Source organism: Podarcis tiliguerta, assembly GCF_965153285.1.
Source record: "Podarcis tiliguerta genome assembly, chromosome: 8".
NCBI classification, from domain to species: Eukaryota; Metazoa; Chordata; class Lepidosauria; order Squamata; family Lacertidae; genus Podarcis; species Podarcis tiliguerta.
Genome location: NC_139541.1, coordinates 81,385,169 through 81,410,525, shown reverse-complemented (window position 1 = coordinate 81,410,525; position 25,357 = coordinate 81,385,169). Strand labels below are relative to the sequence as shown.

Sequence of the window (25,357 nt, the reverse complement as noted above, 5' to 3'; positions counted from 1 at the left end):
AGTCCAAATTATAATTATTAAGTTTTTCGGAGCTCCCCGGGGTCTGGATCTCTGAAGCTTACCATATTTTTCGCTCTGTAGGACTCACCTTGTTTTAGAGGGGGAGAACAAGAAAAAAAATTCTCCCCCTCTCTGCTCAGTGCCCCTTCAGCGAAGCGGCAGGAGAAACGGAGCCCCTTCCATTTCTCCTCCCGCTTTGCAGAAGGGGCGCTGCGCAGCTCTCCCTCTCTGCTGAAGCCAGGAGAGTCTTGCTCTCCCGGATTCAGCAAAAGGAACCCGAAGCCTCCAGAGCGCAGCGGGACCTCCCGGTGTGTTTCGGAGGCTTCAGGCGGCTATCCCTGAAGCCTGGAGAGCAGCGCGAAGCCTCGGGAGCTTGGAGGGAGCGCTCCCTCTGCGCTTCGGAGGCTTTGTGTTGCTATCGCTGAAGCCAAGGAGCCTGCATTCGCTCCATAGGACGCACACACATTTCCCCTTAATTTTTGGAGGGGGGAAAGTGCATCCTATAGAGCGAAAAATACGGTATCTCCGCATCTCAGTGCTGCCTCTACTCGTTGTTTCCATATTTTCCCTATCTCGATTTTGACGCTTTATAATTCTCTGTCCCTGAGTCCACGATTCTCGAATACAGCTTTATTAGTACATATTTTTCCAACTGTCTTTTTATCAGCGCAACTTCCTCTGACTCCATTCCAATCTGGGATGTTGTCCGAGTCTGTTATCTGAAGTTTAATGGCGCAGCAACTCCCAGTCATTAATTGTCCAAACCTTCCTTTTGAGCTTTATTGAACCAGTACCTTCCAAGTTAAATTGTTAGGCAGAGCACCTTTCGCTTTCAGTGCCTCTCACTTCTCCTTGTCTGTCTCCTCCAACTCTGCAGGCAGCGTCCGCAACTTGGTGAATGCTTGGCACGGCTGGCAGCAGCAATGCCCGTGGCCTTCCTGGAGCCTCATCTCAATGAGTACAACCCCTTCTCTGTTTACACTACCAAATCACCCCGGGAGCGAGCAAGTGAGTGCCTCTTTCCACCTGCCTTTCAATAATAATAATAATAATAATAATAATAATAATAATAATAATAATAATTTATTTATATCCTGCCCATCTGGCTGGGTTTCCCCAGCCACTCAGTTTTTGTTTTTGTTTTAAATAACTTTTATTCAAAATTAAAACAAAACATCCAGAAACATATCATCCTTATTCCCCCCCTCCATTTTTCCTCCCTCCCCTCCTTCCCCCCACAATACCCACCCACCCCCACCCCCCGACTTCCCTCAGTTCCAGTCTTTGATTTCTCTAAAAATGCTGCTTTCTGCATGTTACACAGTTGTATAAATCCTCAAACTATTTAGCTGATTATCATCAATAAAAAGTTTGTGAATGTTTATTCAAAACCAGCCGAGGAGTCCAGTTCGCTTTGTTGCGTCTTCAAATACTTTGTAAAGGGTTCCCATTCATCCTTAAAGTCACAGTTATCCTTGTCCCATAGTTTATATGTCAGTTTTGCCAGTTCTGCGTAGTCCATCATTTTTTCTTGCCATGATTCTTTAGTTGGGGTTTCTTCAGTCTTCCATCCTTGTGCTACCAGAACTCTCGCGGCCGTTGTCGCATACATGAAGATGTTTTTCAACTTTTTTGGCAGGTCTTTCCCTACAATCCCCAACAAAAATGCTTCAGGTTTTTAAACAAATGTTAAATGGAACATTTTCTTCAATTCGTTGTATATCATTTCGGTTTGCCCAGCCACTCTGGGCGGCTTAGAATCATAGAATCATAGAATCATAGAGTTGGAATAGACCACAAGGGCCATCGAGTCCAACCCCCTGCCAAGCAGGAAACACCATCAGAGCACTCCTGACATATGGTTGTCAAGCCTCTGCTTAAAGACCTCCAAAGAAGGAGACTCCACCACACTCCTTGGCAGCAAACTTACTGTCAGGAAGTTCTTCCTAATGTTTAGGTGGAATCTTCTTTCTTGTAGTTTGGATCCATTGCTCCGTGTCCGCTTCTCTGGAGCAGCAGAAAACAACCTTCCTCCCTCCTCTATGTGACATCCTTTTATATATTTGAACATGGCTATCATATCACCCCTTAACCTCCTCTTCTCCAGGCTAAACATGCCCAGCTCCCTTAGCCGTTCCTCATAAGGCATCGTTTCCAGGCCTTTGACCATTTTGGTTGCCCTCCTCTGGACACGTTCCAGTTTGTCAGTGTCCTTCTTGAACTGTGGTGCCCAGAACTGGACACAGTACTCCAGGTGAGGTCTGACCAGAGCAGGCTTCCAATAGAATATTAAAATACAATAGTCTGTTAAACATTAAAAGCTTTCCTTGAAGGTGTGGGTCGTTTTGCACCTCCTCTGTTCCCAATCCAGGGGTTTCATGCCCTCCCCTTTGCACCCCCAGTCCTAGGCCTTCCAAACCGCGTGGAGGAGATGTGCCCAGACATCCCTGTCCTGGACAAGCTGATGAAGGACATCAGCGGGCTGGCGGAGTCAGGAGCCCGCTACACCGAGATGCCCCATGTGATCGAGGTCACCCTGCCAATGCTCTGCAACTACTTGCCCCGCTGGTGGGAGCGGGGCCCTGAAACCAACCCCCAGGGGCCCTGGTGCACGGATGTGACCTCCGACCAACTCAACACCTTGCTGGGCAACATCCTGAAGATCATCGTCAACAACCTGGGCATCGACGAAGCTTCCTGGATGAAGCGGTTGGCAGGTACGGAGGGTCAGAGAACAGAGAGGATGTGAATAATAATACAGTGGTGCCTCGCAAGACGAAATTAATCTGTTCCGCGAGTCTCTTCGTCTTGCGTTTTTTTCGTCTTGCGAAGCACAGATATTAGCGGCTTAGCGGCGCTTAGCGGCTATTAACGGCTTAGTGGCTATTAACGGCTTAACGGCTTTAAGAAAAAGGAAACAAACTCGCAAGAACTCGCAAGACGTTTCGTCTTGTGAAGCAAGCCCATAGGGAAATTCGTCTTGCGGAACGACTCAAAAAACGGAAAACTCTTTTGTCTAGCGAGTTTTTCGTCTTGCAAGTTTTTCGTCTTGCGGGGCATAATAATAATAATAATAATAATAATAATAATAATAATAATTTTATTATTTATACCCCACCCATCTGGCTGGGCTTCCCCAGCCACTCTGGGCAGCTTCCAAAAAAATATTAAAATACAGTAATACATCAAACATTAAAAGCTTCCCTAAACAGGGCTGCCTTCAGATGTCTTCTACAGGGTGGGTGCCACTACCAAGAAGGCCCTCTGCCTAGTTCCCTATAACTTGGCTTCTCGCAGTGAGGGAACCACCAGAAGGCCCTTAGCGCTGGACCTCAGTGTCTGGGTACAACGATGGGGGTGGAGACGCTCCTTCAGATATACTGGACTGAGGCCATTTATGTGGGATTTGAGGCACTTTTTCTCATCCGAAGCCCCATCTTCTTAATTCTTCCCCACGTAGTCTTCGCTCAGCCCATCGTCAGCAAAGCCAAGCCGGAACTGCTCCGCTCCCATTTCATTCCAACCATGGAGAAGCTGAAGAAACGCTCCGGGAAAGTGGTGGCCGAGGAGGACCAGCTGCGGCTGGAGGCAAAGACCGAGTCGGAGGACGCCGAACTGCTCATCAGGGACGAGTTCTCTGTGCTCTGCCGCGATCTCTACGCCCTATACCCCCTGCTCATCCGCTACGTTGACAACAGCAGGTACTTCGGATTGTTGTGTGTTGTTTTTTAATGTGCCCTGAATATGCCCCATTAGCTATGGAAGTGGGAAGGTGGTATCTACTGACCGTTCTTTTTTAATCTGCAGGGCCAACTGGTTGACGGAACCGAACTCGGATGCTGAGGAGCTCTTCCGGATGGTCGGGGAGGTGTTCATTTACTGGTCCAAGTCACACGTGAGTCACCTTTTCTGCAGAGGGGGTGGTGGTTGCGTGGGTGCTGATGGAGACGCGTGAGAGCGAAATGTGGCTCATCCGTTCTTCCTTCCCACGCCCCAGAACTTCAAACGGGAGGAGCAGAACTTCGTAGTGCAGAACGAAATCAACAACATGTCCTTCCTGACAGCCGACAGCAAGAGCAAAATGTCCAAGGTGAGAGGAGGGCTGGGTGTGGAAGAGGGGTGCTTGCCACCAGGGGTGGGGGGTCTATCACCCCCGAAAGGGGAGCCTAGATGAACCTTTGAAGCGACAACCTCTGGGTTCTGTTTTGAGCGGAAGTCCCTGATTGGCTGCCCTAGTGCCGTCGACAAGGGTTGACTTCCTGTGGAACAGGAAGTCCCCAACACAGCCATGAGATTATTAGATGCCCTTAGGCAAACCCTTATTGCTCAGTCCCGGTCCCACCTCCCCCTAACATGCCAGTAATCACTCCTGCCTGCCTTTCATGGCTGTTGTGTGGATTATTGGGGTAATCTGTTAGGACAAAAAAGACCTGTGCAAATTATTTTTCATGTTGTGATCTTCGGATGAAGGGCAGTATACAAATTTAATAAGCAATGGTGGTAATAGTTGAAGAACATTATTAAAACTGTCTTTTCCTTTCCTTTGTGGGGTACCTGCTGCATGTTGAAGTGGACCACCCCCCCCACCTCAGCCAAAAGCATCCCATCACCATCACCATCTCCAGCTGCACCACAGGCTGCCTCTGAGAGGGCCTGCCACCCCACCCTTTAAACTTGGCTGCCACCTAAGATCCTGCTCCATCAGTCGTGTGCTTCCTCGCCCACCCCACGCTTGCACAATTCAGTTCTTACCTCTTTGCAGCATGCAGGAAGCCTGGGCCCAAGAAGCAGCTCTTGTGTTGGAGATCTAGGAGGGCGGGTTAGGCTGGGGTAAAGTGGAGAGGGAGGACACCATAGGTTGACAAAGGGCATCACGGTATGGGGGGGGGCATCAGAGAGCCCCTCCACTTAACCATACGGATGTCCTGCTCAAGGACCCCTCAGCAGACCTGCCTGCTTGCTTTCCTTCCTCTTGTGAACAGGGAGGACTAGAAACCTGGTTCTCTTCTTTTGGAAAACAAAAACACAAAAGAGCGGGAAGATTCCATGACAGCCAAATTCTGCCCAAAGCTTGGGCCTGGGCCTCTTCCTGTACGCAGCGGCTTTCTCGCTCTTCGGATTGCTCGGTTTGGGCAGGGCAGTGGGGAGAAGAAAGATGCCGGTGGACAGCTTTGGACCTTCTTCCACCTTCCCTGAATTCTTTGCCGGGTGTTTGTGTGAGAGGGAGGGGACTTTGCCACTCCGTCTAACCTTCTCTTTCTCCTCTTCTGTCTTGTCCCCCTCTTCTCCCCTCGCCTGTGTTGAGTTTAGTCTGGAGAAGGCCAGGTTAGCGAAATAACAGACGTTCCGCCACCCCTTTTGTTGTTGTTGTTGTCGTCGGGGTTTTTTTGGGGGGGGTGTCCTGTGGAGACAGCATGGTGCAGTGCGCATCTGCCGTAACCCTCCCCTCCCTCCTCCTGGGAGAGAACCATCTCAATCATAGCTGTCAACGTTTCCCTTTTTTTTAAGGGAAATCCCCTTATTCCGAATAGGATTCCTCTCAAGAAAAGGGGAAAGTTGGCAGCCATGATCTCGATATAAACAGGGGTGCCGGGAGAGAGGGAAGGGTTCGCGGCTGCATGGAGGATGGCAAGAACGCAGTGGCTTTCTGTGGCTGTGGCAGCAACGCATCATGCATCCGATGGGTTGGCACTGACGAGCCACCAAGTGCCCTCCGTTGGCGGGACCAAGCTCCCATCACGCCCTTGGACAAGACGCCATATTTCAGGGCGGGGGGACGACAAACCCCTGCTTCTGGAGTTACGTCATTTGTCTCCCTGGCCAGACTGACCTAAAGCCTCTGACCTCAAGTGGCCCCTTCCTTTAAAAAACTCTCCATTTGCTCATTTTCTTCCTCTCCCAGCATGCATTGGGCCATGCGCAGATACCTAACCTGGACCCACGTACTCCGGTCTTTCCCCTATTTGCCATCTCTCTTCCCCTCCCCTCCTTTCTGGATCCCGGATCCCATTATCCAGTTGTTGTGACATCCTTTGCCCCTGCCTGCTGCCCTGCCACCACGTGGGAGGGAGGCGGTGCCCGTGACGCCACACGTGGTAGATTATGTGTCTTGGCTGCCAACGGTGCTGTGTGTCTCTGTGTGCGGTTATGTGTAGAGGTTAGAAAGGCTCTTTTGCACAGCGGAATGTAGGAGGGCAAAGGCACGGTGGGGAAAGAGACAAGGGTGCTTGGTTCACGTTACCTTTCCAGGGGTTGGGGATGGCGGCCGCTCCATTTCATGCAAGTTCAGTCCTTCTCCCACTCATCTCCAGCCCTGCCTGCCTTCATCAATGAGATTCCAAAATCTGTCTCCTGTTTACTAGGCCGTCTTTGCCTTATACACCTGAGACCAGCCTTCCCCAGCCTTTTGGACTGCAACTCCCATCATCCCTGCTCTGGGGCTGATGGGAGTTGTAGTCCAAAACGTCCGAAGGGCACGAGGTTTGGGAAACCGTTCTCTTCTGGTACTGCCTAGATCCCTTCCACCCAGCCTCTTCTGTGCCTCTAATCACACATTGCTGGATCTCTTACACACTACCCAACTCCCAGCCGTCCTCCCAGTCTACACTGCCATGCGCTGGATCCCAGACTCCCACCCCCCCACCCCACCCCCCATTGCCTCCTTCTCATCCCCATAAGGCTGATTCGTACACGACGTTTTCCGTACATGAGGACGGCTCTCATGTAGGGTGAAAACCACGTGCATTGCTCCTTCTGAAGTCACCCGGTGTGAGCATTTCCTTCGTCTCCAGTTTATGGATCAAGAAGCCGGTGCATGCTTGCGGGTTTTTGATCCATGCACCCCTGGCAGAGCACCTCAGAAGTAACAATGGGCGTATTTTCCCTCCAACCCCCACCCCCCCCATTTCAAGATTCCACGTAATAAAAACCTTCCTACATTTGGAGCAGACCACAAAGTACGTCTACCCCTGTGGAGTGCCTTTGTGCGAGGAACAACGTTCGCCATTGCTGGGGGTTCTTCTTCCTCTTCCTCTTCCCGCGAAGGAAAACACTCGCCCGTCATTCTCCCACGGGGGGAGCCTTTAGACCCCACCTCCCACCTCCGCACCCCAAACCTCACTGAATCCTCAGAGCGGCGCTTGGCCGTTAAGCTTTTGCCCAGCTGATCTCTTGGCATGCCGTAGGATAGCCCGAGTGGCCGGTCCCCCAGGCACAACTCCCCGCACAGTGTTAACTCCCCTTGTCTCCCTCTCCTAACCTTCCCCCCAGTCGGGTGGCTCGGACCAGGAGCGGACCAAGAAGAAGCGGCGGGGGGACCGCTATTCCGTGCAGACGTCGCTCATCGTGGCCACGCTCAAGAAGATGCTCCCCATTGGCCTGAACATGTGCTCCCCCACGGACCAGGAGCTGATCAACTTGGCCAAGATACGCTATGCCCTGGTGAGAAGGTTGTGGGGGGGGGCATGGGAATAATGATCTGCCTCTTTCACACAGGGAGGTTTGGAAGTGGGGTTCCCAGTCTCCCAAAGCTAATGGGGGCCCAATGGTCAGCTTTCTTGCCAGTGCTGGAGGAAGAGGACTTAGAATAAAAAAATTATAATGAAATACGAGTATACAGTCATACCTCAGCTTTGTTATTAATTGAGTTCGGTCTCTTCCAATAAATCTCCTCGGACAGATTTATGGTCTAATGGCGCCCGGCACACTTCCCCTCTGAGCGGGCCTCTGTAGGTCGTAAAATCATCGGCAGAATTAGCGTAGCGTCGTGCGTGTGATAAGGGATGACTCCGGAGACGTCGACTCCTGTGTCACAAGTTCTGTATTGTTCCGAAAACACATATATACACAGATCAGCATCCATCGGAGTGTAGCTGCATTTTCCCAGCTCCTTTCCTCCCTGAGCTGGGCAGTTCAACAACTGCTTTCGATTTCCCCAGAACACAGACAGCATAGCAGGCTGTTTACGTCACGTCCTGCCTGATAAGCTCTTCCCCTCAGCTCCGAGGCACAGCAGATTAACTCTTTACTGCTCTCAACAAGCTTACAGCCGCTTCAGGTTGCGTTTTTTTCGGGTTACGGACCACCAAAACCCGGAAGTACCGGAACGGGTTACTTCCGGGTTTCAGCGGTCGCGCATGCGCAGAAGCGCTAAATCACGCTTTGTGCATGCGCAGAAGCGCTGAATCGCAACCTGTGCATGTGCAGACGCGCAGGTACGGGTTGTGAATGCTGCGGTTTGCAAACGTGCATCACACATGGATCATGTTCGCAACCCGAGCATCCACTGTATTTGTTTCCAAATTGCATCCCGCCCTTCATCCCAAAGGAGCCCAGGGTGGTAAACAGCAACAATATTTTTTAAAGTACAAATTAAAATTGAATAAAAACATACAGTGGTATCTCTGGTTACGAACGCTTCAGGTTACGAGCTCCACTGTCAGGGAACTGCCATCAGTGCCGGAGGGAGAGAGCAAAATCCAGAGGGATTCCGGAGAGCGTCCCGGGATTGGGAGAGGCAGCCCATCTTCTGGGGAAGAGAATCAGCGTAGCACCAGTGGAGAAGGGTGGCAGATGGGGGAAGCGGCGAGGCGGTCCCATGACTCCTTGCCGGGGACCAGCGGGGAGAGTAGGGGTCCTCCGCTGCCTACGCCCTCCTTGCGCAGAAGGCTTTCGCGCAGAGAGAGTAGGAGGAGACTAGGCGTCAAAGAGCTTCTTTGCTGGAAGAAGTTTAAGAAACGGCCACTGACAGATTCTGCTAGCGATTGAGACAGCCACGGGTGAGTGGCTGTCCGGACAGAAAAGGTTCACTCAGGCAATCCAGCCAGGTGTTTGCACCGGCTTACGCAACATCCGCTAACCCGGAAGCAGCTGCTCCTGATTGCGAACTTTGCCCCAGGATACGAACGAAAATCGTGTGCTAGAGGTGCGTGCACGCAGCGGGAGACCCTATTAGTGAAAGTGCACTTCAGGATAAGAACATCTTCAGCTTAAGAAAAGACCTCCGGAACGAATTAAGTTCGTAACCAGAGGTACCACAATAATAATAATAATAATAATAATAATAATAATAATTTATTATTTGTACCCCGCCCATCTGGCTGGGCCTCCCCAGCCACTCTGGGCGGCTTCCATAGAAACAAAAATACAGTAAAATATCACAGATTAAAAACTTCCCTGAACACGTACCACTGTACGTGAAAACATCAAAAAACATTCAGACACATTTAGAACATCAAAAAACATTTAAAAACAATCACATACCCTCACAGTTATTAATTTCGTGGTTGCCGTGGCCAGTATCTCTCAGATATTAAATGCCTGGGTAAGCAGGAATGTTTTTAACTTTCTTCTGTATTGAGGGAGGCAGGTGCCCTTCACCTGGGGCAGCATTCCACAGACAGGGAGCCACCACCAAGAAGGCTCTGTCTCGGGTCAGTGCCAACCAGGCAGCAGGCAAGAATAACCCTTATTTGGACGAACGTTTGGCTATAAATGTAGTCAATAATCATAATCATAATAATAAATATAGTACCATAAGCATGTGTGTACAGTACAGATCACAGGTAAAGGTAAAGGTACCCCTGCCCGTATGGGCCAGTCTTGACAGACTCTAGGGTTATGCGCCCATCTCACTCAAAGAGGCCGGGGGCCAGCGCTGTCCGAAGACACTTCCGGGTCACGTGGCCAGCGTGACGAAGCTGCTCTGGCGAGCCAGAGCCGCACACGGAAACACCGTTTACCTTCCCGCTAGTAAGCGGTCCCTATTTATCTACTTGCACCCGGGAGTGCTTTCAAACTGCTAGGTTGGCAGACGCTGGGACCGAACAGTGGGAGCGCACCCCGCCGCGGGGATTCGAACCACCGACCTTTCGATCGGCAAGGCCTAGGCACTGAGGCTTTTACCCACAGCGCCACCCGTGTCCCATACAGATCACAGGTACTTGTTGCCAAATAATATCAGGCGTGACTGTTGCCGCTCTCGTTTGCTCATATGAAGGCGTCCTCTTTCTTTCAATCTCCTTACAGAAAGACACTGATGAAGAGGTACGTGAATTCCTCAACAACAACCTGCACCTCCAGGGCAAGGTGAGTGTCACAAGGATGCTTGAGGAATGAGATCTTTGCAAATTCAAAATACAGCTCCCAGACTATTGAGGGAGCAAGTCAGGCCTCCTTACCCTGAATGAGGGGCGCCTGTCTTTCTCAACTGCAGTGACTCCCATCTTTTTTTCCCCCTTGCAGTGTGAGAACTCCTCGTCCATGCGCTGGCAGATGGCCCTTTACAAGGAGATGTCTGGCAAAGCTGAGGACTGCAACAATCCGGAGAAGATTGTCAAACGGGTTCAGGAGGTTTCGGCTGTGCTCTACCACCTGGAGCAGGTACAGGCGGAGAAAGCTGGCAAGCTGGGTTTAGCAGGCAGAAGAATGTGGCCAGATTTAACCAGCAGGTGATCTAGGCAACTGTTAAGTGGCTCACCTGGGTAAGGGCCTTCAACTTTTAACCGGTTGCCATCACTTCTGCTGTTTCGTTGAACATAGAGCTCCCTACAGAGGAGTTCATTAAAACATCTACAGCTTGAAAGGATAGCTGCAGAAGGCAGTTCAGTTCCCTTTGGGGCTGTCTAGTTAACTCTAGTGCACTTGGAATCGGCTCCACAGATCTGACATGGGTGGAACAGGAGTATAGAAAGCTGCCTCACTCTGAATCTATCCAGCTATGTAACATCTACACTGACCTTCAGTGGCTGTCCCAGGTTTCAGGCATGGGGCCTCCCTAGCCCTACCTGGAGATTCCCAGAGACTGAAGCTGGGACCTTCTGCAGGCAGCGCAGGTGTTCTGTGGCTGAACTACAGCACCTGTGCCCTGGTTGTTGTTGTTGTTTAGTCGTGTCCGACTCTTTGTGATCCATTGGACCAGAGCATGCCAAGCACTCCTGTCCTCCACTGCCTCCCGCAGTTTGGACAAACTCATGCTGGTAGCTTCGAGAACACTGTCCCACCACCTCGTCCTCTGTCGTCCCCTTCTCCTTGTGCCCTCCATCTTTCCCAACATCAGGGTCTTTTCCAGGGAGTCTTCTCTTGTCATGAGGTGGCCAAAGTATTGGAGCCTCAGCTTCAGGATCTGTCCTTCCATTGAGCACTCAGGGCTGATTTCCTTAAGAATGGAGAGGTGCCCTGGTAGACACCTGCAAACGATTTTCTGCCCTGAAGCCTCCAGCCACCTTCATGAGATCCCTCAGAGACAAGGGGTCAGAGGGAGGAAGCATGCTGGGAAAGGGAGAGCGGAAAGTAGGTGGGAAATGATTGGGGGAGTCTCCCGGCCCTCCAGCCCCAGTGAGATTTGTATACACCCCACAGACGGAGCATCCTTACAAGTCAAAGAAGGCCGTGTGGCACAAACTGCTCTCCAAGCAACGGCGGCGAGCCGTGGTGGCCTGCTTCCGCATGACGCCCCTCTACAACCTGCCCAGGTGAGTTGTGGTGATCTGGAGAGGTTTTGAGCTCCAGCCTGTTGAGTTGTATTAGGCTCGATCCACGCAAACCCTCCGGCATCCCAGCTGTGGGTTCGGGAGGTCTCTGTGACCACACAGGCACTTATGGCCTGCCCCGCAGAGGACCCTCCTTGCACAATCTTTATTATCAAAGCAGATATGAACCTGGTGGCCACAGAAACTCGTTATTCGCATGCCCCCAAGCTCTTCATGGTCCACCTTTTTAGGAGACTTTTTTTAGGAGTCCATGAATAATCATAGTTTAGAGGTCCCGGGCCCTAAGGAAGTCAGATTATCCTCCACCAGGGCCAGGGCCTTCTCAGTGATGGCTCCGACCTGGTGGAATGCTCTGTCCCATGAGACCAGGGCCCGGCAGGATTTAACCTCCTTCCGCAGGGCCTGTAAGACAGAGCTATTCCACCTGGCCTTTAATTTGAATTCAGCCTGATCTTTTATTCTCCTTCCTTCCCTCACCCTCCCCTTTTTATGAAGATTACCCACTCTGGGATCCCACAGCTAATTCTCCCCTGGTCTCCTCACTGGCCCAAATAGGGCTAATTTAGCCAGCTAGCCCTGGTGATCATCTAATGTTTATTGGATGGATTTTCCCCCTAAATCGATTTTTTAATTCTGAATTTATTGTTATTCCCGTTTTATACTGTCTTCTAAGCTGTTTTTTGTTGCATCAATTAAGTATTTTAAATTTTTTGTTAGCTGCCCTGAGCCCGGTTTTCTGAACCGGGAAGGGCGGGGTATAAATAAAAATTTATTTATGTAATTGCTGTGACCACTAGCTGGCTGTGCCATGGGGTGGGGAGGGAATTATTTATTTATTCCATAAGATTTATATGCCGCTGCATTGCAATAAAACCTCAAAGCGGTTTACGAAAAGAGGGTGGTGATTTCACCAGTAAAAGAAAAAACAATTGAAAACAGCCATTTGAAAAATTAAAAATAATAATAATTAAAATCAATGATAAGCTGAAAACCCACGTAGAATTATAGAGTTCGAAAGGATCACAAGGGTCATGTCTTTGCCCAACATGGGGCTCAAACCCATGGCCCTGAGTTTGAGAATCTCATTCTCTACTGACTAAGCTATCCCATCTCAGCATTCTACATGCCTGGATAGGTAAAAGGTAAAGGGACCCCTGACCATTAGGTCCAGTCGTGGCCGACTCTGGGGTTGTGGCACTCATCTCGCTTTATTGGCCGAAGGAGCCGGCGTACAACATCCGGGTCATGTGGCCAGCATGACTAAGCCGCTTCTGGCGAACCAGAGCAGCGCACAGAAACACCATTTACCTTCCCGCCGGAGCGGTACCTATTTATCTACTTGCACTGGTGTGCTTTCGAACTGCTAGGTTGGCAGGAGCAGGGACAGAGCAACGGGAGCTCACCCCGTCACGGGGATTCAAACCGCCGACCTTCTGATCAGCAAGTCCTAGGCTCTGTGGTTTAACCCACAGCGCCACGACTGGACCCAAGGGTCAGGGATCCCTTTACCTATATACAGAGAATCCATCAGCATGTCTGTGCTCTCTGAGCACCAGTGCAGAAAAACAACACTTTCAGAAGTAAAACCAACTTCCAACAGTACTGAGACTTCCTGTCTCACGCTCACTCACTCACATGATATACACAAAACATAGCGCTACTGCTAGAGCAGCATGGATGGATAAAAATCCTAACATAGTCAAGGGGGCACATATGGGGCAAACTGATCTTGCAAGAATGGTACCCTGCTCCTGTGCACCTCTTCACTATGTGAAGCAGGCAGGGCAGAGCTGGGTTAATGGCTGACCTGCTCCCATCTGCTTTCCAGGCACCGGGCTTGCAACATGTACTTGGAGAGCTACAAGCTGTCCTGGATCCTTACCGAAGAGCACCCCTTTGAAGACAGGATGATTGACGACCTGTCGGTGAGTCCTGGGGAAAGAATGGGAACCAAATGCTACGTGCAGCCTGAAGTTCTAGCATTAAATGGAAAGCTGGGTGCCTTGAGTGTGTGTGTGCGCACACATGCACACACGCAGGGGGGCATGTACCGCTTGGCAGCTCTGTGGTGGAAGTCCTCTATATGCCTGGCTCGTTGGCAGCAAAGAGCAGTGTTCTGGCTTCAGTTTAATAGCAGGAATGGAAGAGACATCATTGGGTCTGGCATGCCCTTCCTGGGAGGGAGAACAAGAGAGGTGCTGAGCCGGGTGTGGAATGAGCCACTGAGTTTTCTAGTCCTCCCATGTTTCCATATATATGCACACCAGGTGCTATGCCCGGGGGGTTCCCTTTTCTGTCGCCTCCCAGGAAGAGGCTTTTCTATGGTTTTCTTCCCCCCATTACTATCATAGCATCAGGAATCCCATACACACTAGGAGACAGCTGCTCCGAGCACAGTTCAAAGTGTTGGTGTTGACCTTTAAAGCCCTAAAAGGGCCTCAAAGGCCCAGTATACCTGAAGGAGCGTCTCCACCCCCATTGTTCTGCCCAGACACTGAGGTCCAGCTCCGAGGGCCTTCTGGCTGTTCCCTCCCTGCGAGAAGCAAAGTTACAGGGAACCAGGCAGAGGGCCTTCTTGGTGGTGGCACCCGCCCTGTGGAACGCCCTCCCACCAGATGTCAAAGAGATAAAACAATTACCAGACTTTTAGAAGACACCTGAAGGCAGCCCTGTTTAGGGAACCTTTTAATGTTTAACAGACTACAGTGGTACCTCAGGTTACATACGCTTCAGATTACAGACTCTGCTAACCCAGAAATAGTACCTCAGGTTAATAGTACCTCAGAAATAGTACCTCAGGTTAAGAACTTTGCTTCAGGATGAGAACAGAAATTGTGCTCCGGCAGCATGGCGGCAGCAGGCGGCCCCATTAGCGAAAGTGGTGCTTCAGGTTAAGAACAGTTTCAGGTTAAGTACGGACCTCCGGACCGAATTAAGTACTTAACCTGAGGTACCAATGTACTGTGTTTTAATACTCTGTTGGAAGCCTCCCAGAGTGGCTGGGGAAACCCAGCCAGATGGGCGGGGTATAAATAAATTATTGTTATTGTTATTGTTATTGTTAACCTCTAACACTGTTTCCCTTTTGTTCTTGCCGGGGGGATGGAATGTAGAAACCAGGGGAGGAGGAAGAAGAAGAAGAAGAAGAGGCTGAAAAGAAACCAGATCCTTTGCATCAGCTCATTCTGCATTTCAGCAGGACAGCGCTGACTGAGAAGACGTGAGTCGCAGGCAGGGTGCATGTGTGGGATCGGAGCCAGGTTGGACTTTCTCGCTGGGCACGGGATAAAGAGGCTAGGGACACTGGAAGCTGCCTTATATTGATCCAGAAAAAAAGCACACCAAGAACTCAGGCCAATATAAGTTTCAGTAGTGGGAGTGGTCCCTACGCGTAAATCAATAGTCAATTGTAACAAAAACTAATCCATTCAAAAGTATGCATTCTGACAAGGATTACAAGCTCAAATAGATATTACAAACTCAGGCAGAGATCTCAAACTCATAAGGATATGTATAACACAATAATTCGTTACAGAATTAGAGATAAGAGTTTATGAGTAGAGATAAGTTCATGTTCAGTCCATAGTCAGATTCGACGCAAAGGTCTTAGTTTCAATCATTGAGCAGAAATCAGAAGTCATTTATGGAAACAGGGCCCTGTTTCACCTTCATCAGCTAATTTTTAAGGGGTTGTGCAAGTCTGAAGAATTTGTATAAATATATCCTGTTATTTTCTACGTTTCTCAGAGGTAACAACTAAGTGTGGGTAGATCAATGTGTATCTTGAGCTTTTCTGTGCGTTTTCCAAGAACTCCAAACGCTTTTCTGTGTGTTTAATAAGAACTCCAACTTATTTATATTGAGCCAGAGCATTAAGAACATCAGAAGAGCGTGCTGGATCAGGCCAATGTCCCATCTAAGTCCAGGATCCTGTTCTCATAGCAGCCAACCAGATGCCTGTCAGCAGCTGGCAAACGGGACCCGAGACAGGAGCATACTCCCTTTCTGTGGCTTCCAACAACTGGTATTCAGAATCATTCCTGCCTCCATCTGTGGAGGCAGAGCGTACCGTATTTTTCACTCCATTGGACGCACCGGACCATAGGAGGGGGAGAACAGGGAAATTTTTTTTTCTTGTTTTCCCCCTCTAAAACAAGGTGTGTTCAAGGTACATTCACCAGAGCTTGTGAGGCTGGCGGTGGGGGGAATCGCTGCTTTCCCCCACCGCCAGCCTCAAAGATCCCTGAAGCCTTTGGAGCGCAGCGCCCCGCTGCCCTGCAGAGGCTTTGCGCACAGCCGTCCCCAAGCTAGAGCAGCGAGACGGAGCTTGGCTTGGGAACAGCCTTGCTAGCCTCAGTAGAACAGCAGGGTGAAGGCACCCCGCTGCCCTGGAGAGGCTTTGCACGCAGCCATCCCCAAGCTAGAACAGCGAGACGGAGCCCTCCACAGTGCTCCGTCTTCCTGTTCTGGGTTTGGGCTTAGCGGCGCAGCCTGCATTCGCTCTATAGGACGCACACACATTTCCCCTTAATTTTTGGAGGGGAAAATGTGCGTCCTATAGAACGAAAAATACGGTAGCTATCGTAGCTAGGAGACATTGATCCCTCCACACAAAAAGGATCTCTCTCCACCACGCCCGGTCAGCATGGTTCTTTAGGAGAGAAACTTTAAGAAGGAACGGGAAAAGCTCACTTAAGAGAACACTGTAAACAGCTAAAATCTTTGGCAGGATTTGACTAATGCTAAGGTAAAAATGAATGATTTAAGAAAAATAGAGGAAATGTGTGAAGTGGTTGAAAAAGATTGAAAATGGTAGAAAGGTGGAGCGGAGTCTAAGGATTCAGGGAATCCTAAATGGTGATGGTGATGTTTAATGTTTGAATTTAAATGTTATTGAATTAAAACTCAATAAAAAAGATTATAACACACACACACCCAAAAAAAGGGGGAAAAGAATGGTTCTTTAGAATTTGGAATGCAGGGATAATGCCTATGTCTGAACATGAGCAAATCTGTTGCAAGGAAGCAAGTTTGTCGAAAAGTAGACAGCCTAATTATGCTGTGGGAACCACGTTCATCATTCCCCTTAGTTTATAATGTGAGCCACATCTTTGCATTATGATTTTGGATTAGTAACTGTGAGATGCTCTTCTCTGCCTGCAATATCATTATTATTTAAAAGCACGATGAAATAAATACTGGGAGCAAGCGTTATGGAGAGGCCAGTTTCAGCGCATAGAACCTGAGCCTCCTCTGTTTTGTTTCAGCAAACTGGACGAAGACTATCTGTATATGGCATATGCTGACATCATGGCAAAGGTGAGAGACAGGCCACTATGCCCCGGGTCACCATTTTCAGCCATTTTAATCTGTTTTTTCTCCAAAAGAAAGATGTAATGGGTGATCGTTCCCAGACCACAGCCACACCATTCAGTTAAAGTGCTATTACACCACTTTAAACAGCCAAAATTCCTGGAAGAATTCTGGGGGCTGTGGTTTGCTGAGGGTCCTGAGAGCAGGCCCCCTATTTCCCTCACAGAACTACAATTCCCATAGTTCCCTGGGAAGAAGGGTTGATGGTTAAATCTGCCTGGGAATTGTACCTCTGTAAGGGGAATAGGAGTTTTCAACACCCTTAACAAACTACAATTCCCAGGATTCTTTGAGGGGGAAGCCATGACTGTTGAAAATGGTGTGTTTTAATTGTATGGCACGTTAGAGGCCTCAGAAGGAGGACTGAAGCTTGTCGTGATGTTTGCCACCCCTTTTTATTGATCCTACTCCTGTGCCTTTCAACATGTAATCTGGCATGCAGAAAATGTGGGAGAAAACATCAGAGCGCTTGCTGGCTGGGACTGATGTGAGTTGTGGCCCAACACATTTGGAGGGCACTGGGTTGGGGGAGGTTGCTGTGCTAGTATCAGTAAACGCCAGCTTGTTACTCAGAGATGACTTTCGCCAAATCCCCCTGTGGACAAATGGAGGTTAGTGAGCTATGTTTGCCTCTCTGAGAGGCCCGCAGCAGCTGGCTAGGGAGTAGTAGGTTTATTGAATCAAGAGCTGACAGGGGTGGCCAACTGTGATCTACTCACAGAGACTGTGATCTACTCACAGAGTTAAAAACTGGCAGTGATCTACCCCTTTTGGGGGGGGTCAGGTCAAAGTTTTTGAGCTTTTTTTAGGAGCAGAAACCCTGTTTTGTGGGGTTCAGGTCAAAGTTGTAGAGCTTTTTGGGGGGGAGCCAGCGATCTACCAGTGATCTACCACAGATGTTCAGTGATCTACTGGTAGATCACGATCTACCTGTTGGACGTGCCTTCTCTAGAGCAAGCCGCAAAGAGCTCTGAGGTTCTGTCGCTAGTTCCGATGTGTGACGGTGTTTTTTGTTTACGTGCTCATCCCTCTTATCCTTTGGTCTCCTGGACTCCAGAGTTGCCACATCAACGAAGGAGAAGAAGGTGAAGAAAATGGCGAAGAAGGGGAAGAGGCTGAGGTTCCCTTCGAGGTAAAGGACCCACCCCCCACGCACCCAGCCGCCCCAAGAGGTTTCTGAACTTTCAGCAAACATTTGACCACTCGTTCTCAAACCTCCAGAAACTTGGGTGTACGTTTGCAAAGTCTTGGGCAACTTTCAGGCAACCTGTTGACTGACCATTATTCGCTCCGATGTGTTTGCACGAAAAGCTTGTGCAGAGGTTATACAATGCCTGCTCTTCCCTGAACACCTTTCACGATTTGTTTGCGGGGAGGTTATACAACTTCCCATCAGTCAACCATTCTCCTATGACCTATTGGCCTTTAAAAGATTGTTTCATTTGCAAAATCACAGTGTGCTTTGTTATTTCGACCTAATTGCAATGTGGGGTGGGGTGGGGTGAGGAGACACGAGGAGGAGATGCTGCAGGTACCAAGGGAGACTTGATTGAGCAAACGTACACCTGCAGTTGCCATCTTGGGTTAGTGGGACAATTGTATCTTCACTGTTCCAATGTATACCTTCCTGGTCCACCCTGGAGTGGGTGAGGTACCTTGCAAAAGAAGGCAGAGAAACAGTGCTAAAATTGAAGACTGCGGTCAGGACCAAGCTGTTAATCTGGGGATCAACTCAGCGGTTGTGCATACCGTTCCAAAAACTGGCCAGTGCACCAACGCTCACTGGCTTCCAAACAAGGCTGGCTGTGATGGGCATTTAGGCCTAGGAGGTGAACACCAGTGACCTTGCTCGGGGAAAAACAATGCTATCCAGGGTTGTAAAGACTGCAGAGAGAATTATTGGGTGCACTCTTCCCACCTTAGATCAAATCTATGCTGCCAGGTGCCATAAGAAAGCGGCAGAGATAGCACATGATAGTACGCACTCCGGAAATTATCTTTTTCAGCTTCTGCCTTCTGGAAGAAGGTATAGGGTTATAAAGGCCAGGACTGGCCGTCTGAAAAACAGTTTCTACGCTAATGCAATTCTGGTTCTAAACGCAGCATAAGGGGTCTCTGTAGTATAGTGTATTTTAAAATGGGGTTTTAGAGTTTTTTTAGGGGGTTTTGAATGTTTTATGTAGTTTTGTGGTAGTTTTATGTAGTTTTGTGGTAGTTTTATGTAGTTTCTATGTAGTTTTATATAGTTTTTCAATTTCATTGTTCCGCAAGGGACAATGACAATAAAGATATCGTATCGTATCGTAAGGAAAGGAGCCACTTTGAAAGCTTTATATCAGCTGGTGGCGCCAGATCGGGTCACCTGACCTCCCAGGCCCAGAGACATGGATTCTCCGGCTGGAGCCATGTGGCCGGCCCTCCAGCCTGCCCTCCCTTGCACAGCAGCCCTGGTGGTGCAAGAAGCGGCTTTCCTAACTAAGAGGGAGAAGTGTAGGCAGCCCTCGAGGAAATGATGATTGACACTGACCTCCAGCCTTCAGTTCAGGGGCGTCTTACCCATAGGTGCTAGGGGTGTGGGGCACCCAGGCTCCGGGCTCCCAGGGGCACCAGGCCGAGAGTCTGGGGCCTGAGAGTTGAGTCCAGGGAAGAACCCACCCATCTGCATCGTATGTTTGGGGGCGAGCAAGCCAGCAAGATGCTGAGGTGGCTGGCCAGCTCATCCCTCCTGGGACTGGGCAACCTGGGGGGGGGGTGCCGGGCAGATCTTTGCACCCCAGCGCCGCCTATGCTTAAGGCAGCCCTGCCTCAGTCCACACTGTCTTGCCTCCTTGCAGGAAAAGGAGATGGAGAAGCAGAAGCTCCTTTATCAGCAGTCCCGCCTGCACAACCGTGGGGCGGCCGAGATGGTTCTGCAGATGATTAGCGCCTGCAAAGGTCAGAAGCGGCCCTTTTTCCTCTCCACCGTCCCCCTGGATCCCTTGTCAGGGTTCAGCTTTCCCATGTTGGGAGGCCTTGGATGAGGTTGTTGGGGGTGAAGAAGCTTTCCTCCCATTCTTCAGCTACAAGGCCCAGCTAGAAACCCGCTGTGGGTCCTAGGATCCTGGTCAGATTCCATGCTGGCAATCCTGTGGACACAGACAGTACAGGGCTACAGAAACATGTGGAGTTCCTAGGCTGCCGTATCAAATACCGTACTTTTCTGTCTATAAGACGCCCCTATGTAGTAGACGACCCCTATTTTGGGGGCCTCAAAATTTAGAAAAGGAGCTTTTGGGGGGTTATGGGGGGGTGAAGGACGCAGGTGGCGCTGTGGGTTAAACCACAGAGCCTAGGACTTGCCGATCAGAAGTTCGGCGGTTTGAATCCCCGCGACGGGGTGAGCTCCCGTTGTTCGGTCCCAGCTCCTGCCAACCTAGCAGTTCAAAAGCACGTCAAAGTGCAAGTAGATAAATAGGTACCGCTCCGGCGGGAAGGTAAACGGCGTTTCCGTGCGCTGCTCTGGTTCGCCAGAAGCGGCTTAGTCCTGCTGGCCACATGACCCAGAAGCTGTACGCCAGCTCCCTCAGCCAGTAAAGCGAAATGAGCACTGCAACCCCAGAGTAGGTCACGACTAGACCTAACAGTCAGGGGTCCCTTTACCTTTACCTATGGGGGGGTGAAAATAGCTCACCTACAGGAACGAAGCGTGAGCCCGAGATTGTAAGCGGCAATTGGCCGGTTGATTGCTGGGCCGTGTGTGTCAAAATCTCTCACCGCCAGAATGCAGCACACAACCGCTTGCATTTCAGAAACTCCCTATCAGCTGGCCGTTCACCACTATCAGCCGCCAATCATCTTCTCAATTGCCGCTGCGGCAGGCAGTAGACAGATGCTCTTGTTGCAGCAATCGGGAATGTGATTAGCAGCCGCTGGCAGTGATCGGGCAGTTGATAGGTGGTTTCTGCGATCCGTTTTTTCTGTGTGGCATCTTTGCACGGCTCCATTTGTTTGCGGGCAGCACAACGTTACACAGCAGGAGCGCAAGGCGTGATGTTTCACTGATGTGAAAGGCGCGGGGGGGGGAATATTACTTCGATCGCCACACTCCTCCTGTGTAACGTTGCACTGCCTGCGCACAAATGGAGCCATGCGACGACACCACACGCAAAAAACGGACCCCCTACAGACTCCCTCCCAGCTGTAGGGTGGGCTGAGTGGGAGGAGGCAAGCAGACTACGGAAGCCCTGCGGCTCGCCACTGCCAGGAGCTACGACTGGTAGTGCAAGTACCACATCTGTTTATATATTTAATTGCTGTATTCCATGGATAGGGACGCGGGTGGTGCTGTGGGTAAAACCACAGTGCCTAGGACTTGCCGATTGTATGGTCGGTGGTTCGAATCCCCGCGGCGGGGTGAGCTCCCGTCTTTCGGTCCCAGCTCCTGCCCACCTAGCAGTTCGAAAGCATCCGTGTGCTGCGCTGGTGCTGGCTCACCAGAGCAGCGATGTCACACTGGCCATGTGACCCGGAAGTGTCTGCGGATGGCGCCGGCTCCCGGTCTCTAGAGTGAGATGAGCGCACAACCCTAGAGTGTGTCAAGACTGGCCCGTACGGGCAGGGGTACCTTTACCTTTACCTTTATTCCATGGATAAGATGAGCCATGTTTTAAAACCTAAAAAACTGGGTAAAAAAACCTCGTCTTATACACGGGAAAATACGGTAGTTCAGAACATAGATCTTAGAGCATGGGCTGATGCAGACAAGGAGAGGAGGTGCTCCTTCATGCGCCTGAGCTCCAAGCTACATAGCAGGGATGGGGAACCTCCAGATGTTGCCAGACTCCAAGTCCCATCAGCCCCAGGCAGCGTGGCCAGTAGCCAGGATGGGAGTTGTAGCCCCTCCGGCAAGCATTGGAGTTCCCTTTCCCTTCTGCACAGATGCCAGTGTAATAAATCATTTCCCTGTCTCTGCAGGGGAGCCTGGCGCTATGGTATCTTCTACCCTGAAGCTGGGCATCTCCATCCTGAATGGCGGCAATGAGGAAGTGCAGCAGGTAGGAGGACCAGGGAGGGAGATGCAAGGCTGATTTGAGTTTAAATTGCTGCATACTGTTGCGATGTGCTAAGTTGTGTATTTAACCACTACCTCATGGTTTTTGTAATTAAAGGTAGATCTCTTTTATGAAACTGCTTTTTTAGCCATTTTTATTGTTTAAGTTGGGACACGGGTGGCGCTGTGGGTTAAAGCCTCAGCGCCTAGGACTTGCCGATCGCATGGTCGGCGGTTCGAATCCCCGCGGCGGGGTGCGCTCCCGTCGTTCGGTCCCAGCGCCTGCCAACCTAGCAGTTCGAAAGCACCTCTGGGTGCAAGTAGATAAATAGAGACCGCTTACCAGCGGGAAGGTAAACGGCGTTCCGTGTGCTGCGCTGGCTCGCCAGATGCAGCTTGTCACGCTGGCCACGTGACCCGGAAGTGTCTGCGGACAGCGCTGGCTCCCGGCCTATAGAGTGAGATGAGCGCACAACCCTAGAGTCTGGCAAGACTGGCCCGAACGGGCAGGGGTACCTTTACCTTTTACCTTTTTATTGTTTAAGTTGATATTAACTTATTGTAAGGCTTACTCGTCACTTACTCCTCCTTTACTCATCTCCCATTTCTTACTCCATATAGAAACATGCTTTGAACTGGATGCCCATCCACACTTCCACTTTCCTCACCACTTCCTCCCCTCCCTGGCAAACCCACCCTTTACCACTGGATCGGGGCAAATGTCAATCGGGTTTTTCTGCGGGTTGTTGTTTGTTCCGAATTTGCACTAAATACAGTAGACCCTCGGGTTACGTTACGCTTGAGTAACATAAACTTCGGGTTGCGAAACCGGCAAACCCGGAAGTATACTTCCAGGTTTCACCACTCGCGCATGCGTAGAAGTGCTCTGCGCACATGCACAGAAGCACACTATCGTGCCGCATGCATACGCAGAAGCGGCGCCTCTGGGTGCGGATTTTTCAGGGTGTGCACGGACCCCCAGAACAAATTAAATTCATATCCAGAGGGTCCACTGTAGTGCGGCAGGAGAAAATATTGCCAATGCATTTCACATCTGGAAACCAAAGCACCCATTTGGTTTCAGATAGTTCATAGGTCAACGAGTCTAAAAAGCCTGGGACACAAATTTCCACAGCCCTCCAGTGGCTACAGTGCCTCATTTACCAGAAGTAATGTATTTAGCATTAACTCTGAAAGCACATGGGACGCGGGTGGCGCTGTGGGTAAAAGCCTCAGCGCCTAGGGCTTGCCGATCGAAAGGTCGGCGGTTCGAATCCCCGTGGCGGGGTGCGCTCCCGTTGTTCGGTCCCAGCGCCTGCCAACCTAGCAGTTTGAAAGCACTCTCGGGTGCAAGTAGATAAATAGGGACCGCTTACTAGCGGGAAGGTAAATGGCGTTTCCGTGTGCGGCTCTGGCTCGCCAGAGCAGCGATGTCACGCTGGCCACGTGACCCGGAAGTGTCTCCGGACAGCGCTGGCCCCCGGCCTCTTTGAGTGAGATGGGCACACAACCCTAGAGTCTGTCAAGACTGGCCCGTACGGGCAGGGGTACCTTTACCTTTACCTTACTGAAAGCACATACCCAATTTTGGCCAAACTAAAGCCTCCAAGAGCACAATATGCACCTGGAGGTTTCTTAGGTGCCAACTCCCTGGGTGCCCGGGCACCCACAAAATTCCCCATGAAGGGGCCGGGCACCCACAAATCTCAGTGCCAGGGCCATGCATGCACATGATGCCCACAGCTCCCAGGCACCCACGGTCACAAACTGGCACTCCGGGGAGGTTTCATTTGGTAAGAACTGAGTTGCTCCCATTTTGGGAAGGGGTTTTGTTGTTGGGGTCGTGGTGTGGATGGAAAGGGTTCCTGGTCTGGATTTCACTCTCTTTATGGCTGCCATTAAAAACACACACCTGCTGTGAATACACATCTAATGCAACGTCTTTAACATGTAGTTTTGTGCTCGGAAGAGCCAGAAGTGGGCCTTCTCTTCCCCTCCCCATGCTGACTTTCTCCCTGTCCTCAGAAAATGCTGGATTATCTGAAGGAGAAACATGAGGTGGGATTTTTCCTGAGCCTCCAGGCCCTGATGCAGACATGCAGGTGTGTAGAAGCATTTTGTTCTTCTTTTTACCTTTTTTATGCTTCTGCTTTTTTATTTATTTGAGTGCTTCCGAACCGCAAAACCCTGTAAGAAAATACCACGGCCCTGTAAATGCATTCAAACAGCAGGAGGTTTATAAAACCCAGAAGAAACGGCTAACGCTGGATCAAATTAATTTCCTAAAGAATGCTTGGCAAAACTGGAACGGTTTCATCAGATGGCAAAATGTTAGAATTGTAAGCGTCAGTGTCCAGCGAATGGAACTGTGTTTCAAAGCACTGTCTGGAACTAGCCTACAAACAAGCCTGAGGGTTTTCAAAACACACAGGTAACAGTCATAGTGACAACATTAACAGAAAACAGATTCACAGCACAAGTGTTGCGCTAGTGTACAATGTAAGGTAAAGTATATTAACTTAAAGAGTCTCTCTGAAAATTGCCAGGGGTCAATGGAACAGTTATTGTGTGGCTAGATTTATTCTCATAAGAGGTAATGCAGCACCATATATTATCAAAGTCATATTTTTTGCCTTTCAGAGGCTTCAGTCTGCAAGCCTGAGTTGCAAAAAAACCTAAAGAAATATGAGAATGTTTTCATTTGTTTCTTAGCTAGATAAATAGTTAAAAAATACTGAGACACCACACACATACGGTGCTGAACATGACAGGCTTGCTGGTAGCTGCTGCGCCACATTTAGTCTGACCCAGAGAAAACAACTTTGAAACTGCAATACATTTGCGCTGTAGCCAGAATCCTGTGACGATGCCTTTCCAGCTGTTGCTGCAGTTACTATCTTTTGGCCCTCCGACTTTTTCTGCTCTCCGGTCATGGACTGGAGGAAGTAGAAGGAGACATCAGCTGAGGAACCCTGAAGGGAAGAAGGCTCAGAGCCCAGCGAGTGGTGGTGGGATGACAATGAGTAGTCAGAGGGAGAAGACCGGGAGGAGGAGGAGGTATAACGGGGTTTAGTCTCCCAGGACCAGAAGAGGGATGAAGAGGGCAGAGCTAAGACAGGCAAGACAGCGAAGCCTCAGATTGTTTCTGAAGGAATTGGAGGAGGTGGCTTAGGAAGTTGTGGGAAGGCAGGGACCTTTAGTCCCCACAACTGCCTCACAGGGACAGGTTCTGTCATATAATAATAATAATAATAATTTTTTATTTGTACCCCGCCCATCTGGCTGGGTTTCCCCAGCCACTCTGGGCGGCTTCCAACAAAGATGAAAAATACACTGAAATGTCACATATTAAAAACTTCCCTGAACAGGGCTGCCTTCAGGTGTCTTCTGAATGTCAGGTAGTTGTTTATCGCTTTGACATCTGATGGGAGGGCGTTCCACAGGGTGGGCGCCACTACCGAGAAGG

At 50.1% G+C, this 25,357-nt stretch overlaps 1 protein-coding gene across 5 annotated transcripts in view; it reads left to right on the top strand.

Annotated features, from left to right (window-relative positions):
- Positions 1 to 25,357, top strand: part of RYR1 (ryanodine receptor 1) — a 225,696-nt gene that overhangs the window by 152,603 nt on the left and 47,736 nt on the right. For 3 of the 5 annotated variants that reach the window (XM_083454660.1, XM_083454658.1, XM_083454657.1), the window contains exons 65-81: positions 878 to 1,008; positions 2,403 to 2,717; positions 3,461 to 3,701; positions 3,808 to 3,895; positions 3,998 to 4,090; positions 5,311 to 5,325; positions 7,270 to 7,440; positions 10,027 to 10,086; positions 10,243 to 10,380; positions 11,359 to 11,471; positions 13,318 to 13,414; positions 14,603 to 14,709; positions 16,757 to 16,808; positions 17,920 to 17,994; positions 19,697 to 19,796; positions 21,816 to 21,895; positions 23,917 to 23,993. In XM_083454660.1, the coding sequence (XP_083310786.1) occupies positions 878 to 1,008; positions 2,403 to 2,717; positions 3,461 to 3,701; positions 3,808 to 3,895; positions 3,998 to 4,090; positions 5,311 to 5,325; positions 7,270 to 7,440; positions 10,027 to 10,086; positions 10,243 to 10,380; positions 11,359 to 11,471; positions 13,318 to 13,414; positions 14,603 to 14,709; positions 16,757 to 16,808; positions 17,920 to 17,994; positions 19,697 to 19,796; positions 21,816 to 21,895; positions 23,917 to 23,993 (1,953 nt within the window). The remainder of the gene's footprint in view (positions 1 to 877; positions 1,009 to 2,402; positions 2,718 to 3,460; positions 3,702 to 3,807; positions 3,896 to 3,997; positions 4,091 to 5,310; positions 5,326 to 7,269; positions 7,441 to 10,026; positions 10,087 to 10,242; positions 10,381 to 11,358; positions 11,472 to 13,317; positions 13,415 to 14,602; positions 14,710 to 16,756; positions 16,809 to 17,919; positions 17,995 to 19,696; positions 19,797 to 21,815; positions 21,896 to 23,916; positions 23,994 to 25,357) is intronic. The other 2 variants (XM_083454661.1, XM_083454659.1) reach the window with 1 other exon arrangement.